A 17,613-nucleotide genomic window follows, 5' to 3' on the forward strand; every position below is an offset into this window, starting at 1 on the left:
AGGGGGCGGGGCTCTGGTAATTGGGGGGCGGGGCGGGGCGAGCGCGCCCCTACGTTTAGGCGCTGGCGGCGGCGGCGGGGCTCGAACTCCGGCCGCACCTCGCTCCGCGCGGCTCCCTCGCTCCCGGGGCCATGAGCAGCTACCCGCGCTCCCGGCCGATGGGCTTCAGCAGCCGCTCCCAGGGCTCGCTGCCCAGCCGCGGCTCCCCGTACCGGGCCGGCTCGGGCTTCCAGCCGGGGCTCCGCAGCTCCCCCAGCCTGAGCCGCCTCGGCCCCAGCGGCCTGTCCAGCTCCTTCCTGCTCGCCTCGCTGCCCAGCCTGGAGATCGACCCGGCGCTGCACCAGATCCGCAGCGAGGAGAAGGAGCAGATCAAGGGGCTCAACAACCAATTCGTCTCCTTCATCGACAAGGTGCGCCGGGGCGGGCGGGCAGCGGCGAGCCGAGGGACGGGGCGTGCGACGGCTCCTCCGGCGCCGCTCCCTTTCTGCGGGAGGACAGGGGCCGATTTACAAAGACCACCGTGAAAACGTACCCCCCGCCCTGTGCCTATGACCCAGCGCCCCCTCGGACACACGCCTGCCATGCGCTGTCCTCCCTGCAAAACACTTGCCCTTTCCCGGCTGATCGCCCGTGAAGCCCCCATGGCCGGAAAATACGGGGGTTGCAGCCGGTCGTTTCGGGTATGTCCTGTCTACACTGCATTGTAAACTCCGGTTCAGACTCCGTTTGAGCCCAATCCTCCCGCTCTGTCCACACGCACGCACAACTTTCAGCAAGCACTCAGGACCTGGGTCCCAGGACCCAGCCCTAGTGTGCAGTATGAAGAGTTAGCACAGGAGTTGTGAGACCCGGAGCCAGCACTTGTAAATCCGGTTTTACAGGGCAGTGTGGACGCTAACGCACAGCCTTGGGAGCACGGAGTCCAGGAGCACAGGTCTCCTAGGTCCCTGCTCACCGTGCCCTGTAGAGGTCTGAATTCCAGTCTCCAGCCAAGGGTGCATTTTTCATCTGTTGCTTCCCTACTGATTTGCTGGAGTTTTATGGACAAAAACAGTTATTGTTCAAGGCAAGGCACCTGGTGGCGGTGAAGTCGGGGGGAGGGAAGAGATTCTGGGGTAATTAGACTCCTCATAAATCCTTCTCCTTCGTCCCCTAGCCGGAGCGGATTGCTTTCCTCTAAACCTGTGTGCATTTATTAGACGTGCGCTTGTTCCAACGTAGTTACAGGAATTATGGGCATAATCTGACAGCTCCCATTAACTCCAGTGGGCTCTGAGTCAGGTCCTAGAAAAATATTTTTGAAAAATTTAACAGTAATGGTCAGACACTGGAAATCCCAGTGAATCAGGAGCTGGCTGCACTGTTTGCCAGCAGCCTGCGAGACCTCTACGCTCCGAGTAACCAGATTGGCTCTAAAACAGCAGGGAAGGGACCTCTGGCGTCCCTGGTGGGAAATATTTCTGCGGTGGTGGTGTAGCCAGGTCGGTCCCCAGATATTAGAGGTGGGGAGGTCCTATCTTTTATTGGACCAATGTCTGTTGGTGAGCGAGACAAGCTTTCAAGTTTACCCAGACCAGAAGAAGAGCGTGGTGTAGCTCGAAAGCTTTTCTCGCTCACCAACAGAGGTTGGTCCAATGAAAGATCTCACCTCCCCCACCTTGTCTCTAATATTTCTAGTGGCAGAATCCCTTATCTGAGTTGCACCTAAAAGATGAAAACCCCTTCCCACGTAGGCACGGCCTGAGTGTGTGTTCTGTGTTGTAAAACACTTTTCCTTGGCTTTCCATATGCGCTTTGAGAGGCGTGACACCTCGAGCCACAACCGAAAGCTGCCAGGTTAGCCGGGTGGCCTAACAGATAAACTCCTTCATTTAAGTTCCTGCCTTTGCCAGACGCCTGGTGTGACTTTAGGTGATCGGCTCCACCTCTCTGTAGAACTTTGTCAAGGCCATTTACCGGCTGCTCAGGGGTGTGTGACGCTGAGCTCATGACAACACCCTGCAACCCTCAGGGGGATGGAGCTAGAGAGGTGCAAATGACAGCCCATCCAGTAGTTGGAACCACACAGACGGCCGTCTGTACCTGTGCACGGCCCTATGGGATTCTGCGTGGGCACAGCTGTCCCCCATGTGGGGCCTCTGCAGGATCACGGCCACTAGCGTTATTGTAGATGCAAATCAGCAAATGTGATGACAAACGAGAATCCCATCGAATCCACTCGCTGTCCTGGGGCTCTGTATTCAGGGCTGTGTTAACCTGGGACGTAACTGACTACTCCAGTCAGCAGAACTAAACATGACTGGGCAGATTCTGAGTTACTGACTCTTTAATATTGCTCTTGACCTTGACCTTTCCCTGGTCCAGCTGAGCGTCAGCTATGCAAACGCCATGATCCAAATGAAAAGGAGGACTTGTGGCACCTTAGAGACTAACCAATTTATTAGAGCATAAGCTTTCGTGAGCTACAGCTCACTTCCTCAGATGCATCTGAGGAAGTGAGCTGTAGCTCACGAAAGCTTATGCTCTAATAAATTGGTTAGTCTCTAAGGTGCCACAAGTCCTCCTTTTCTTTTTGCGAATACAGACTAACACGGCTGCTACTCTGAAACATGATCCAAATGTTAATTCCAGGGCCCTCTGTTTGTTGTATTTGGATTTCCGGCTGGCTCTTGGATTCCTATGTTCCTCTTTATGCCACCCGGACACAGACACACACCTGGACACACACACACCCTTAAAGCTAACTCACAGGTTGGATCCACAGCCTCTGAGGTGACACCCTTGTTTTCCTAAAGATTCTTGAAACGAAGCTGTTCAAAGATAATCCACCCACGGGGAAGTTTGTGTTTCTTAATAATAGCATGAACTTCATCTGGCCACCTGCTGTCTCTGCTGCTCTGATGAATTTGAGACTTTTTTGCTGCTTCCTGGGGGATGAAGCTCGTGGAAGGGTTTTTAAAAGAATCTGTTCTGGTTTTTCACATTAGCAATTCAGGTACCGTGCAGCAGCAGCTTGTGAAATAGCAACATCACACAAGCCAAGAGTGAAAGCTGAGCCACTGGGAGGGGCTTTTCAGCGTCTGACCGTCAGACCATTTGAAAACTCTGGCTTTTCTGTTTGATGCTTATTTCACTCCAATGGCTAGCAAACATGTTAGAGAAAGAAACTCGTTGTTAAAGAGTAACAACATCCCACAGATCTTCCAGCAAAACCAGGGAAGAGCAAATGTGACCTGCCCGATATTCCAAGGATCAAAAACAAGCCGGGGGGAGGAGGGGTCTTCTCAAAACAAAACAATAAGTTTTGGGTCAGGCTTTCTTAATCCAAAATAAAGAAACCAAAGAGGCGCAAGCCTGGTTTGTCAGACCTCCTGTGCAGATCACCTGTGAGCTACCGTATGCCTCAGTGTAGCTTAAAAAATAAGGAAATTACCACTGGGTGCAAATAGGTAGTTTTGAGACCTGCTCAGCCTTGGGACTCTGCGACTCCTGTTCTCACCCAGCATCAATAATAAAACTCCCACTGACTCTCACGCTCTGGTTCATGTCAACCACTCCAAAGGGCTTGGTAGCAATGACCAGGCTGGCAGGGCACCTGACCCGAGCCGGGCACGAAAGGGGTGAGCCCATAGGTGCTGGAACTGCTGCACCCCCTGGCTTGAAGTGGCTTCCATGATAAGCCGGGTTTACAGTTTGGTTCAATGGCGCTCAGCACCCCCACGATACAAGTTGTTCCAGTGCCCCGGGGTGAGCTGTGGCTGGCTGTGACAAAGCCACAAGGAAGTTCTGTGGAGCAGAAGCTAACGCAGCCATTTGATCCCTTCGTGTGGCAGAGAACAAAAGACTCTTAATTCCCCTCTTATTCCGCAAGTTAAATGCAAATAAGAATTTCCGCAAGGCTGCTTCATTGTGAGCAAGCCCTGATCTTCTGAAACACACCCTGCTGGGGATGGGACGGCCCCGATGATGGGGTACAGAGTTTAAATCACCCAAATCCAGCCCGTGCCTGCAGGTCATTTCCATCTGGTAGCTGTGTGATGGCCCATATGAAATCTGTTGGTGGCGCTCAGTCCGGCTCTCGTCTGACAAGCAGCCACATCCCAGAGGCTATAGTAACAGAGCAAAGTGGTGGCTCCCATCCATAGAATAAATAGATCTGCAAATCCCTGCAGGAGCTGGAAACCCTACGAGGCTGTTTCCCGCCAGAGCGTGTGGAAGGTAGAAGGAGCCCCATCCGTGTCCATGCACTTGGTTTTGCCAGTAGCTTCGAGGTTTCCCTCCCCAAATCCTGCATCTTAGCAGGGGGTTAGACTAGATGACCCTTGTGGTCTCTTTGAACCCTCTGGATCTCTGGTTGGCCCGTTCTGTGCTGGTCTGTCCCTCCCACCCTGGCCTCTGTCTGCTGGACTGGTCATGACTACCTAGCAGCTGTTCCTTTTTTGGACACCGAAGGTTTCTGGATGCCACGCTCCCATCATTTCACTGTCAGTGCCGGATCCAGTGGGAGGAGCTGGGGGTGTCTGCCCAGTCCCTCGGGGACTGGGCATGTGTTGAGGCACAGACCCCCTGGAGCCTACAAACCTTCTCACAGGCCAAATGCCCTCCCAGCTGCACTGTGCCCAGGAGGGACCCGGGTGTGGATTAGGTTCATTCTTGTCTGTGACCTAGAAGATGGACAAACCTTAGGGCTGCAAGGTGGAGATCTCATGCAGAGTCCTGTATCGCTCCCTCCCTTGGGACTGTCTTTCATTAACAGCCAGGCACCTGGTTGCTAGAGAGAGCTGCCTTTGTCGGTTGTTCCCTCTTATCCACAGGCAGATCACAGGTTTGTTCTGTGTTGGTACAGCACGATACTCCACGACTGGGCTGCTCCACGCTGCAGTAATCCAAATAATAATGACTTCCCTTGCATTCACCACTCGGACCCGCTGGAATTGCATGCACCGGCTTGCAAGCTTCCTTAACGCTCTCTCGGAAAAGGAGACACTGCATCGCCCCCTTGTGGGGGAACTGGGATCTCTGGGGTTCGATCCCTTAGTAGCCAAAGGTGGCTGGCTAATGGGTAGAGCTGTCAAAAAGTTTTGACTGTTTTATGATACTTTTTTGTTCAGAATCAGAAGGAAAATTCAGAGGGGAAAAACGCTGCAAACCCCAAAACCGTGGCACGGTTTCAAATCGGCAACTTCGAAACCGAAAGCGTCGCCGTGTTTTGATCAAAACGGCCCGTCTGGAAGCATGGAAAGGGAGCGGTCTCACTTGGAAACGGGGATTTGAAACATGTTCTTGTTTCGATTCCTTCGCTTGATCTGCAAATAAAAACCCTTGTCAAAAATCGGCATTTCCCTGCAGGAAAAGTAGATTTTTGATAGAAACCACATTTTCCGATGGGAGAATTTGTTTTGGTGGCAAAACTTCAGCCAGCCCTGCTAACTGGCAACTGTCCTGTGTTCCTAGATTGACTGCCTTTCCACCTGCCAAATCTGTGCATGCAGCCAGCATGTGGTCCTGCCACACAGCTCATTTGTGGTGGTTTTCCAAATGTTCTGCTGCAGGAATGATCGTGTGGCCGTTCTCTGGCCTGGGTTAGATAGGAGGTCAGGCCAGATGCTCACAATGGTCCCTGCTGGCCTTGGAATCTAGGATGGGGAGGGGAAACCTGGGCCAAGGGGAAGCACTGACTCCTGTGGATCCGCCTGGGCAGGGGGGGCAGAACCAACCTGGGCCAGGATTCACACCTTTTAGGTTCCAGGGAGTGTGGGGATTTTACACCCGCTGCTTTGCCCATTGTAGCCACCCTCTCCTGTGCATCTCCCTGAGTGAACTGATCCTCGTGAGACATTTCTGAGGGACCTGCCCTGAGCCCGCAGCTGGGGATCGTCTCACTGCACAGTTACCCGCCTGGGCGACCCTGGCGGGCTGAGCGAAGCGCAGGGCCCAGGACCGCTTGTTCTCTCCTCCAGGTCCGTAACCTCGAGCAGCAGAACAAAGTGCTGGAGACACAGCTGAAGCTGCTGAAGGACAAGGACCAGTACAAGTCCGAGCTGGGGCAGATCATGGTGCGCTCCAGCCAGTCCCTGAAGCGGCAGATCGAGACGCTGAGCCAGGACAAAGGGAAGCTGCGGGCGGAGCTGGACCACATGCAGGTGCTGGTGGAGGAGCTGAAGGGCAGGTACACGCATCCGGGAGCGGGTGTCCCCAGACGGCCGCGAGCGAGGCAGGGTGAGCTCCAGGAGGGAGGAAACCATGAAAGGTGGGGTGGGAACCTAGGAAAGGAAAGGCCCTGTCAGTGAGATCCATTGGACCCATCCCCCAGAACATTGGTGCTGGACAGGAAACAGCCCTGTTCTTGTGGGGCCGGGGTCTTGTCTTCTGTCCTGTCTGACCCCACAGCTGGTCTTGGCTGGGATCAGCCACCATCTGCCTCGGGAAGCCCCCAGGTCGTATTTATCCCACATACTCCTCCTCCACAGCACCTGATCTGCCCTTTCCCCTCCTCAGAACCCAGGGGGTCCGAGCCTAGAGCCTCCTTCCCAGGGAGGAGCCCAGAAATCAGGGGCCCAGCCCACAGGAGTCGTCCCCCAGTCCGGCATTCATTGACGCTTCTCCCCGAGGCCTCCCCGCTGCAGGGCAGAGACACCCCCCCGGCCCCAGATAAATTGTGGAGGATCCCAGCAATTTCTCCTCCTAAGCCCCCCCTCTCGAGAGACTCCATGTCTCCACCTCCCCGAGGCTGCTGTGCAGACTGGCTGGGGCTCTCCACGCTGGCCAGCGTGGCTGCTGAGCTATCGCCAGGAGGGGGCGCTAGTGAGCTGACTCAGGGCTCCTCTCCCAGGGCCTCCCCGGCCTCCCACACCCTGATCTCTGAGCATCCTCAGAGCCCCACAGCCAGGGGACATGAGCCACGCCCAGGATTCGAGCCCAGAGCCCGTTGCTTGTCAGCTGGGCCTTGCTGCTCTCTGGCTTGGAGTCCGAGCATCCATCCCCATACTCCCATGGGACGGGGTCCCGGCTCGCTACGTTAAGGCCCCGTGGATGCTGCTGCACCGCCCGACTCCCTGCATGTCCCCTCTCTCCCCAGGTACGAGGATGAGATCAACCGGCGGAACCAACTGGAGAATGAATTCGTTGTGACGAAGGAGGTGAGAAACCTCCACCTTTCCTCCCGGGGACATCTCTGCCCAGCCAGCCCCTGCTTTACCCATACAGCCCAGCAGGACACGCCCTGCCCCCTGGGGTCCAGCTCCCCTCCCAGACAAGGGCACATGCCAAAGCAGGATCAGATGGAGAAGACTGGAGGGGACCTTCATCTTCCACTGGGAGAGGCACCAGAGATGGATGGAAGGGATCTGGGCTGAAGATCCACAGGGCATTTCAGGGAGGGGAGGGGGGGAGAACCCAGGTGTCCTGGCCAACATCCCCCTCACCCACTTGGTCCACAAAGCAGAAGGGCTGCAGTGGCTGGCTGCCCAGTCCCCACACTGCAGGGATCTGTCCCCGGGGTGCACTGGGGCCTGACAGGAGCTCCTCTGCCCCACACGGAGGTGCCCTGACCGCGTCTCTCCTGTGCCTGCAGGATCTCGACAACCTGTATCTTCAGAAGGTGGAGATCGAATCAAAGCTGGAGAGTATCACGGACGAAATCAACTACCTCAAGCAGCTGTATGACGAGGTGGGTGCCGGCCCATGGGCCTCTGCTGAGTCTGTTGCACAGGAAACAATGTGGGGAGACAGATGCGGTCTGGGGCGGGGGTGGGGGGGCGGCCGGTTGCAATCAGGATCCAGAGGCTCTGTTTGCAGGGGGTCCCTCCTGGGGAGCGTTGGGGTGCTGCTGGCTGGGGGAGCCCATTTAAAATGCAGCCAGAGAGAGCAGAATCCAGATTCCTATCTTAATTCCTGCCCTCCCTCCCCCCGAATTGCTTCCATCCCCCAGGAGATCCGGGAGCTGCAGTCCCAGATCCAGAACACGCAGGTGACGGTGGAGATGGATAACAGCCGGGAGCTGGAGATGAAGCAGATCATAGACGAGGTGAAGGCCCAGTACCAGGCCATGGCAGCCAAGAGCCGCGAGGAGGCCGAACAGTGGTACAAGCACAAGGTGAGCGGCGCTCCTCCCCTGCCGTGCATGCCCCATGCCCGCTGAGCTGTGAGCATGCCTGACCGCGCTTCCTCATTCTCGCACGCCGCTCGCACCTCGGGCGCTCATAGGTGTGTCCCCACGTGGGCCAGCTTTCCTTCTGCACTTGCCTGTTCCCCACGCGTTCAGAGGCTCGCCTGAATGTCCAGGAATCCTAGAATCATAGAATATCAGGGTTGAAAGGGACCTCAGGAGGTCATCTAGTCCAACCCCCTGCTCAAAGCAGGACCGATCCCTGACTAAATCATCCCAGCCAGGGCTTTGTCAAGCCTGACCTTAAAAACTTCTAAGGAAGGAGATTCTACCACCTCCCTAGGTAACGCATTCCAGTGTTTCACCACCCTCCTAGTGAAAAAGTTTTTCCTAATATCCAACCTAAACCTCCCCCACTGCAACTTGAGACCATTACTCCTTGTCCTGTCCTCTTCTACCAGTGAGAATAATCTAGATCCATCCTCTTTGGAACCACCTCTCAGGTAGTTGAAAGCAGCTATCAAATCCCCCCTCATTCTTCTCTTCTGCAGACTAAACAATCCCAGTTCCCTCAGCCTCTCCTCATAACTCATGTGTTCCAGACCCCTAATAATTTTTGTTGCCCTTCGCTAGACTCTCTCCAATTTATCCACATCCTTCTTGTAGTGTGGGGCCCAAAACTGGACACAGTACTCCAGATGAGGCCTCACCAATGTCGAATAGAGGAGAACGATCACGTCCCTCGATCTGCTCGCTATGCCCCTACTTATACATCCCAAAATGCTATTGGCCTTCTTGGCAATAAGGGCACACTGTTGACCCATATCCAGCTTCTCGTCCGCTGTCACCCCTAGGTCTTTTTCCGCAAAACTGCTGCCGAGCCATTCGGTCCCTAGTCTGTAGCGGTGCATTTGGGTTCTTCCGTCCTAAGTGCAGGACCCTGCACTTATCCTTATTGAACCTCATCAGATTTCTTTTGGCCCAATCCTCCAATTTGTCTAGGTCCCTCTGTATCCTATCCCTACCCTCCAGCGTATCTACCACTCCTCCCAGTTTAGTATCATCCGCAAATTTGCTGAGTGCAATCCACACCATCCTCCAGATCATTTATGAAGATATTGAACAAAACCGGCCCCAGGACCGACCCTTGGGGCACTCCACTTGATACCGGCTGCCAACTAGACATGGAGCCATTGATCACTACCCGTTGAGCCCGACAATCTAGCCAACTTTCTACCCACCTTTATAGTGCATTCGTCCAGCCCATACTCCTTTAACTTGCTGACAAGAATACTGTAGGAGACCGTGTCAAAAGCTTTGCTAAAGTCAAGAAACAATACATCCACTGCTTTCCCTTCATCCACAGAACCAGTAATCTCATCATAGAAGGCGATTAGATTAGTCAGGCATGACCTTCCCTTGGTGAATCCATGCTGGCTGTTCCTGATCACTTTCCTCTCGTGTAAGTGCTTCAGGATTGATTCTTTGAGGACCTGCTCCATGATTTTTCCGGGGACTGAAGTGAGGCTGACTGGCCTGTAGTTCCCAGGATCCTCCTTCTTCCCTTTTTTAAAGATTGGCCCTACATTAGCCTTTTGCCAGTCATTCACGACTTCCCCCGTTCGCCACGAGTTTTCAAAGATAATGGCCAATGGCTCTGCAATCACAGCCACCAACTCCTTTAGCACTCTCGGATGCAACTCGTCCGGCCCCACGGACTTGCACGTCCAGCTTTTCTAAATAGTCCCTAACCACCTCTATCTCCACAGAGGGCTGGCCATCTCTTCCCCATGTTGTGATGCCCAGCGCAGCAGTCTGGGAGCTGACCTTGTTAGTGAAAACAGAGGCAAAAAAAGCATTGAGTACATTAGCTTTTTCCACATCCTCTGTCACTAGGTTTGCCTAACTCACTAGGTTAGGAGTTTGGCTGGATCAGCTGGTCGGAGGCAGTCACTGGAGGGTGGGGGGAGGGAGACTTGCACAAGTCCACGTGCATGGTGAGCTTGCTGATTGCGAGAGTGAACATGGACCCTGTGAGTGCACAAGCAAACTCTGTGCATGCACCTCTGGGCTTGCAGACAGGCCCATGGCTTTCTCCAGCTGTGGATCCCAAAGTGTACATGGAAGAATGAGCACTGAGACCCACTCCCCACAGGGACCAGTGAACCCCCCATCCTCCAGGTCAGAGGCAAATTACAGTTTCCGCTGGGGAGCGGGCTTGGCGCACGGGGGCTTCCCCCACTGCCCACAGGAGCACCGGGTGGGTGGGTAGACTGGGTCGGGGTGCAGGGGTGCCCATTTTTGGGGGGCTTCTGGGCAGGGGCCCCATTGGCCCAGTGGCTAATCCGCCACTGCCCCGGGTGTGCAAGCTGGGCACAGGAAGCAGCAGCCACATGGAGAGAGATGGGACGCAAGTGCCGACTCGTCAGCAGGGACTGATCCTGCCAGTGGCCCCCAGCGGAGACTCGTGTGTCCTTCAGGTAGCGACAGCTTCTAGCAGGAGCTGCAGGTTGTGGGTTCACATCCCCCCACCAGGGGCTGGGCTGCTCCCATCATCTCCCTGGTGGAGCTGGGCCCTGGTCACAAAGCTGGGGATAAACGTCCCAGCCCCATGCAATGGACAAGCTCCCAGGGGAAGGGGCAGGAGCCCTGGAGAACAGCCCATAGGGAGCAGCCCTGCGCTGGGCCTGGTGAATGGGATCTAATGAGTTTGTCCCAGCTCTGCTCTCTTGGACTCCCTGCCAGTGCCTCTCTAGGGCAGGTGAGGGGCTCTGGGAGCAAGACGACTGAGGGGAGGCCTTGGCAACACCTCCCTCTCCCCCCAGGTTGACGACATGGCGACCCAGGCCCGGAAGCACAACGACGAGATGAAAAGCATCAAGGATGAGATCGCGGAGCTGAGCCGCTACGCCCAGAGGATCAATGCTGACATCGAGGCCCTGAAGAACCAGGTGAGCCCCACCTAGTGCTGCCTGCCTCTCGGACAGGGGGGCTCGGTGTGGGGCAGGGTCATGCTCCTTTTCCAGGGAGCCCCTCCTGCAACTCGGCCCGCTCCGGCCGGCTTCTCTGCTGAGGCCAGACACTGCCAGGGTGGGGAGCTGGGTTCTCTTCCCCCCCCCCTCACTGGGGGAAAGTCCCAGTGACCCCCTGCCATGGTTCCCAAGGCTGCTTCTGGGGAGGGCGATGGGGCCGGGTGAAAAGGATTCTGGGGAAGCAATGGCAGGCGGCTCGGTGCAATCGCCCCCTCCCTTCGACGGGCAGCCCAGAACGCCGCCCCCCAAGGTGACCTTGTTTCTGCCCCCGGCGCTAGCGAGCCAACCTGGAGAGCGCCATGGTGCTGGCGGAGGAGCAGGGCGAGCAGGCCGGGCGCAGCGCCACGGCCACGGTGCAGGAGCTGGAGGACGTGCTGAAGGGGGCCAAGCAGGACATGGCGCGCAAGGTGCGTGAGTACCAGCAGCTGATGAATATCAAGCTGGCCCTGGACATGGAGATCGCCACCTACCGCAAGCTTCTGGAGGGCGAGGAGAACCGGTGAGCGCTCCCCAGGGGCGGGGCGGGGGGGACCCGGCTTGGGTTCCCTGGGCAGCTTGCCAAACCCCTGTTTGCCTACGGCTGGGCGTGGCTGGCCCAGGGCTGGGATAGCTAGGGGGGGCTGCGGGTCGGGATTGAGGGGCACCCGCACAGCTGTGGGGGGGACAGACCCAGGGCTGGAATCATGGGGTGCGTTGGTAGAAGCCACCCGGGGCTCTGGCAAACCCTCCGCTGGAAGAGGCTAGCGGGAGGCTGGCTGGACAGGCTGCAGCAAGGGGGGCTCTGTGCTGGGGCAGGGGACGCATTCATCCTCCGGTTTGGTTACTAAGCTAGAGACAGTGTGACCTAATGGGCTGAACTACCGGCCATGTGGGACCCTGGGCAAGTCAGACTGGCCTCCCTGCCCCGTCTTCCCCCACCTCGCTAGTCCCATGAGTGAGCCACCCGGCTGCCTACGTGCGCTTCTCACCCCTCTGCGCGGCAAGGGCCCATTGAGCCAGCAAAGGCAGGGGCAGGTCTCTGCCAGGTCTACGGTGGGCGAGAACCCGCCCCGCCCCTCCTGCCACACCTGTAACATGCTCCTTTTGACGGCGCTCCTGTGACTGATTTCTCTCTCCCAGGATGATCAGTCAAGGCCCGAACCTGCATTTCAGCACCATGGACAAACGGGGTGAGTCTCTTCCCTCGGTGCTCAGTGTGTCTGGCCTCCCACCTGGCTGGAGCAGTCAGACCCACTTCCCAAGCAGGGCCCTCTGGTGTGTGTGGCCAGGCTCTCTGCCTCCTAGCTGCCCACCTGTGTACTACCCATAGAGGAGTGGGGTCCCAGACAGCACCCCCATTGCCCGTGTGGGTTAGATCGTGGGCGATGGAATAGTGCCCCAGGGCCCAGGCTCAGCAATCAGGAACATCTACACTGGCTCCGTCTCCTAGACCTTGGGGAGCCAGTGACGGTGCTCCAGGGACCATGGGGGAACTGGGGGGAACTGGGCCCAGTGTCTTGTGCAATTGGGGGGATGTGGCTGTGACGCCCAGCAGGATCACTGGGGTCCCAGTTCGGCCTCAGGGCAGGCGTCTCCAAAATGTGACAAATTCGGCACAGACAGCGGGGCCCTCGGGTCGCTGCAGCTTAGATCCATGTGGGCAGGGCCTGATGTCTTTGAACAGGCCAGTGCCCAAGTCCCCTGCAGCTGAGAATGGGGGTGGAAAGCACCAGCCGCTGTCCCATCAGTTAGGAGCTGGCAGGGGGGGAATTTTTCATAGGTGCTGAGGTGCCTGATCTCCCTAGCTGAGACTCAGGAGAGGGCTGTCTCCGGGACCAGCCACTCGACAGAAGTGATGAGACACGAAAAGCCTGATCCAGTGAGGCTCCTTCCTTTGCCCAGGCTCTGGGTCTGCCCCTGAGCCGGTGTTCCAAGCCCATCAAGCGCACCGGGGTATCTCTGTATGAAAATATATGTAAATCACAGACCTAATGCAAATTAGCCGTTGTCAGTCTGCACAAAGGCAGGAACATGCTCCACCCGTCGATTTGCATGCATAAATCCTTGCCTCGGATTGGCCAGTCAATCCCAGCTTGCCCACCTCTCATTTGCTTAATCGCTTTGGGAACCAATCAAGAGCCTCTTTGTAAAACCGACCCCTCTCTGATTTCTCGATTAGAGTTCTAAACCACCCCCAACCCCTTCCTGACTTGCTTACGCAGCTGGACTCTTGTCTCCCCGAGTGGCACTCCCCTCTCCGGGCAGGGCTGCCACGCCGCCAGGGCCCGAGCCAGCCTCCTCACCCAAGAGGCCGATCCTGATCAAGACCGTCGAGACCAAGGATGGGAAGGTGCTCTCGGAGTCCAGCCACTTCTCAGAAAACTAGCCCAGCCACGAATCTGTGGAGCTGGATTTAAACCTGTGTAATGTCATGACTGGAAGTGCTTGCGGCCCAATTCTGCCCTGGGTTACAATGAAGTCACTGAGGGCAGAATTGGGCCAGGAGATTGTAAGCTCCATGGACAGGGACCTGTTCTAATGATGCATTTGCAAAGCGTTCTGCACCTCTACGGTGCTAGGGAACCCACAGAGCTGTCAGCGTTTGCCGGCAGGCTCCGGGGTTTTCTGACTAACACCTTGACCTCGTTAGCAGGGAAAACAAGAGTTAAATGGGTGCTGGTTTGCTGAGCAGCTGCCTGTTAACCCACTTAATATAAGGGAGGTGGGAACAGCTGGGGGTGGGAATTGGGACAGGTACGACTCTGTCCTAATGAATCCGACTTAGGAAGTAGACTAGCTCTGAGCTAATACTGCAGATCCTAGGACGGGTTGGATGTTTCCTTTTGAGATTTTTATCCTGCTGGGGCCAAGAGGGCAAATTCTGCAACTGCCAGGGCTGGGCAAGCAGCAGCCCCTTTTCCTTCAAATAAGAAATCCCTCTGGGATAGGCTGGCTTCTCTGGCGCTCATTGGAATATGCATTCCGTATTATTACTGCATTGAAACCTGGCTCAAGGGATGGGCAAAAATGGCTTGCAAGGGGCCAGATGCAGCAGGGATGGGCGTGCGAAGGGAAGCGGAGCTGAACAGAGTAACTGGGGTGGCCTAGTAAATATGACACGCGCTGTCCAGGAGGGCATATGCTAGAGCAGTGGCTCTCCAGCAGGGGTCTGGGGGGGGTTTCCAAGCAGGACTGGCATTAGACTTGCTGGGCCCAGAGGAGAAAGCTGAAACTGCACCACCTGGGTCTGAAGCCTGGGCCCTGAGTCCTGCCACCCACAGCTGAAACCAAAGCCCGTAGCATGGAGCATCCGGCAATTGCCCTGTTTGCCACCCCCTAACGCCAGCCCTGGCTTTTATATGCAGAAACCCAGTTGTTGGGGCGCAGGGGGCCATGGAGTTTTTATAGCATGTTGTGGGGGGGCTCAGAAAGAAAAATGTCGAGAACCACTGGGCTAGAGTAATCTCTTCGGCTAGGTCTCCTGCATGGGTTTTATTGTTCAGGTCATTGCTCTGTCACTAATTTCGACAAATCACTGCTTTTCTCTGTATGTCAATTCCCCGTGTGTCCCAGGGGTGTGGTGCGGGGAGGAGCTCGCTCACCCAGCTGGGGGGTGTCACCGAATATCCCTGCCCCGGGGAGTTTACACTTTTCGTCAGGTACGCCTGATACTTTGCACACTTTAATATTCTCCATGTCTCTCGACCATCGCCCTGCTCATGTGTGTCTGTGTAATTTTGGCCCCGGTGCTCCTGGGGGGCTCAGCTCCCTGGAAGGAAGGGGACTGTTAAAGAGGCATTCGTAACCATTTGTGTTCCATAGCGTATCTCTGTCAATGGCCAGCCGCCCAGTGGAGCGTTATGCAGCCAGGATTCCCTGTGCTAGCCAGCCTCTCCTCTTGAGTGAGCCTAAATAAGAGGAGAACGAAACGGCTGAAAAGAGACCAGAATAAAAATGCTCTTTGCCCCGTTTCTGCCTTTAGTCATTGCTCAGGAATGTCTGTACGAAGAGGGCAGCGGGTGGGAATTCCTGCCTTTTCACTCTTCCTTACCCGCAGTTCACCTGCTTCCCGTCAGTCCAGGGGCCCCCTAGTGAACCGCATCCCTGCAAACATGCAGCCAGCCAGCAGCTGTGAATTGTCAGTGTGTACCCAAAACTCAGGATCCTTGCTGGCTTGGGGCATCTTCCTCCAGCAGCAGGCAGTTATGATTGTTGAGACCGGCCACTAGAGGAGAGAGGACCAAACACACCCACCCACTCAGTGTTAGGCACAATATTACCCCGGAAGGATTTGCAACACCTGTGTGGACTGCAGAGGCTGGGGATGTGTAGGGACCTTGGAACTGAAGGGTATAATGGAAATCAGTGTAGCCAACTCCTGTGATTTTTTTTTAGTGCAAATTCTGTGATTTTTCAGGTTTTCTTAAAGACCACAAATGCTGGAATCATGTTATTACCCTGAGCATCTCAGCAATCATTTAAAAAAAATAATTTTTTTTAGCCTTCCTGGTTCCAGAGAAAAGCTTGCAAATGGTCTAACACCAAAGCCAAATACAAAAAAAAAAACCCTGCAACATTTATTTTTCTTTAAAATCTCAGTTTTTCAGCCTGCCTCATGAGTTTTGAACACAGGGGATTGGCTGTACTGAATTGGAGTTGTGGGAAGCTGGATGCTGGGGTAAAGCAATTGCCTATATGAGAAGATGACAAGAGGATAACTAAAATGACACCAATTTTTAAAATAGGCTACAGAGGTGATCCCGGCAATTACAGGCCATTAAACCTAACTTCAATGCCAGGAAAAATGGTTGAAACCATAGTAAAGAACAGAAATGAAGAGTCAACATAGCTTTTGTAAAGGCAAATCATGCCTCACCAGTCTATTAGAATTCTTTGAGGGGTCAACAAGCATGTGGACACGGGTGATCCAGTGGGTATAGTGTAGTTGGACAGAAAGCCTTTGACAAGGTCCCTCACCAAAGGCTCTTAAGCAAAGTAAGCTGTCATGGGATAAGAGGGAAGGTCCTCTCATGGATTGGTAACTGGTTAAAGATAGGAAACCAAGGATAGGAATAAGTGATTAGTTTTCAGGATGGAAAGAGGTAAATAGTGGTGTCCCCCAGGGGCCTATACTGGGACCAGTCCTGTTCAACATATTCATAAATGGTCTGGAAAAGGGGGTAAACAGTGAGGTGGCAAAATTTGCAGACGACACAAACCTACTCAGGATACTTAAGTCCAAAGCTGACTGCAAAGAGTTACAAAGGGATTTCACAAAACTGGGTGATTGGACAACTACATGGCAGATGAAATTCAATGCTGATCAATGCAACATCATGCACATTTGAAAATGTAATCCCAACTATCCATACAAAATGATGATAATCTACATTAGCTGTTACCACTCAAGAAAGAGATCTTGGAGGCATTGTGGATACTTCATCCACTCAGTGTGCAGCAGCAGTCAAAAAAGCTAAAAGAATGTTAGGTACCATTAGGAAAGGGATAGATAATGAGACAAAATATCATCATACCACTATATAAATCCATGGTATGCCCACAACTTGAATGCTGCATGCAGTTCTGGTTGCACCATCTCAAAAACGATAGATTAGAATTGGAAAAGGTACAGAGAAGGGCAACAAAAATGATTAGGGGCATGAAACAGCTTCCCTATGAGGAGAGATTAATAAGACTGGGACTTTTCAGCTTGGAAAAAAGATGATTAAGGGGGGATATGATATAAAATCATGACTGGTGTGGAGAAAGTGAATAAGGAAGTGTTATAGAATCATAGAACTGGAAGGGACCTCGAGAGATCATCTAATCCAGTCCCCTGCACTCATGGCAGGACTAAGTATTATCTAGACCATCCCTGACAGGTGTTTGTCCAACCTGGTCTTAAAAATTCCCAATGATGGAGATCCCACAACCTCCCTGGGCAATTTATTCCAGTGCTTCACCACCCTGACAGGAAGTTTTTCCTAATGTCCAACCTAAACTGCCTTTGCTGCAATTTAAGCCCATTGCCTTTTGTCCTGTGCTCAGAAGTTAAGAAGAACAATTTTTCTCCCTACTCTTTGTAACAACCTTTTATGTGCTTGAAAACTGTTCTCATATCCCCTCTCAGTCTTCTCTTCTCCAGACTAAACAAACCCAATTTTTTCAGTCTTCCCTCATAGGTCATGTTTTCTAGACCTTTCATCATTTTTGTTGCTCTTCTCTGGACTTTCTCCAATTTGTCCACGTCTTTTCTGAAATGTGGCGCCCAGAACTGGACCCACTACTCCAGTTGAGGCCTAATCAGCGCGGAGTAGAGCGGAAGAATTACTTCTCGTGTCTTGCTAATACAGCCCAGAATGATGTTGGCTTTTTTTGCAACAGCATTACACTGTTGACTCATATTTAGCTTGTGATCTGCTATGACCCCCAAATTCCTTTCTGCAGTTCTCCTTCCTAGGCAGTCATTTTCCATTTTGTATGCATGCAAGTGAT

General features: G+C 54.2%; 1 protein-coding gene across 2 annotated transcripts; it reads left to right on the top strand.

Annotated features, from left to right (window-relative positions):
* The first annotated feature begins 89 nt into the window (after nt 1-89).
* On the top strand, nt 90-15,082 carry LOC311528463 (keratin, type II cytoskeletal 8-like). 2 transcript variants are annotated; one of them, XM_084643515.1, is made up of 9 exons: nt 90-410; nt 5,961-6,169; nt 7,079-7,139; nt 7,574-7,669; nt 7,931-8,095; nt 10,933-11,058; nt 11,418-11,638; nt 12,259-12,308; nt 13,341-15,082. In XM_084643515.1, exons 1-9 carry the CDS (start codon nt 132-134, stop codon nt 13,502-13,504), a joined length of 1,371 nt encoding a protein of 456 aa, XP_084499641.1. In that variant the 5' UTR covers nt 90-131; the 3' UTR covers nt 13,505-15,082. The 2 variants fall into 2 exon arrangements, with proteins under 2 accessions (XP_084499641.1, XP_084499642.1); XM_084643516.1 differs by having other exon boundaries at nt 13,298-13,468.
* Nucleotides 15,083-17,613: the final 2,531 nt, after the last annotated feature.

Source organism: Lepidochelys olivacea (assembly GCF_965140295.1).
Source record: "Lepidochelys olivacea isolate rLepOli2 genome assembly, chromosome: 11".
Classification (NCBI taxonomy): domain Eukaryota; kingdom Metazoa; phylum Chordata; order Testudines; family Cheloniidae; genus Lepidochelys; species Lepidochelys olivacea.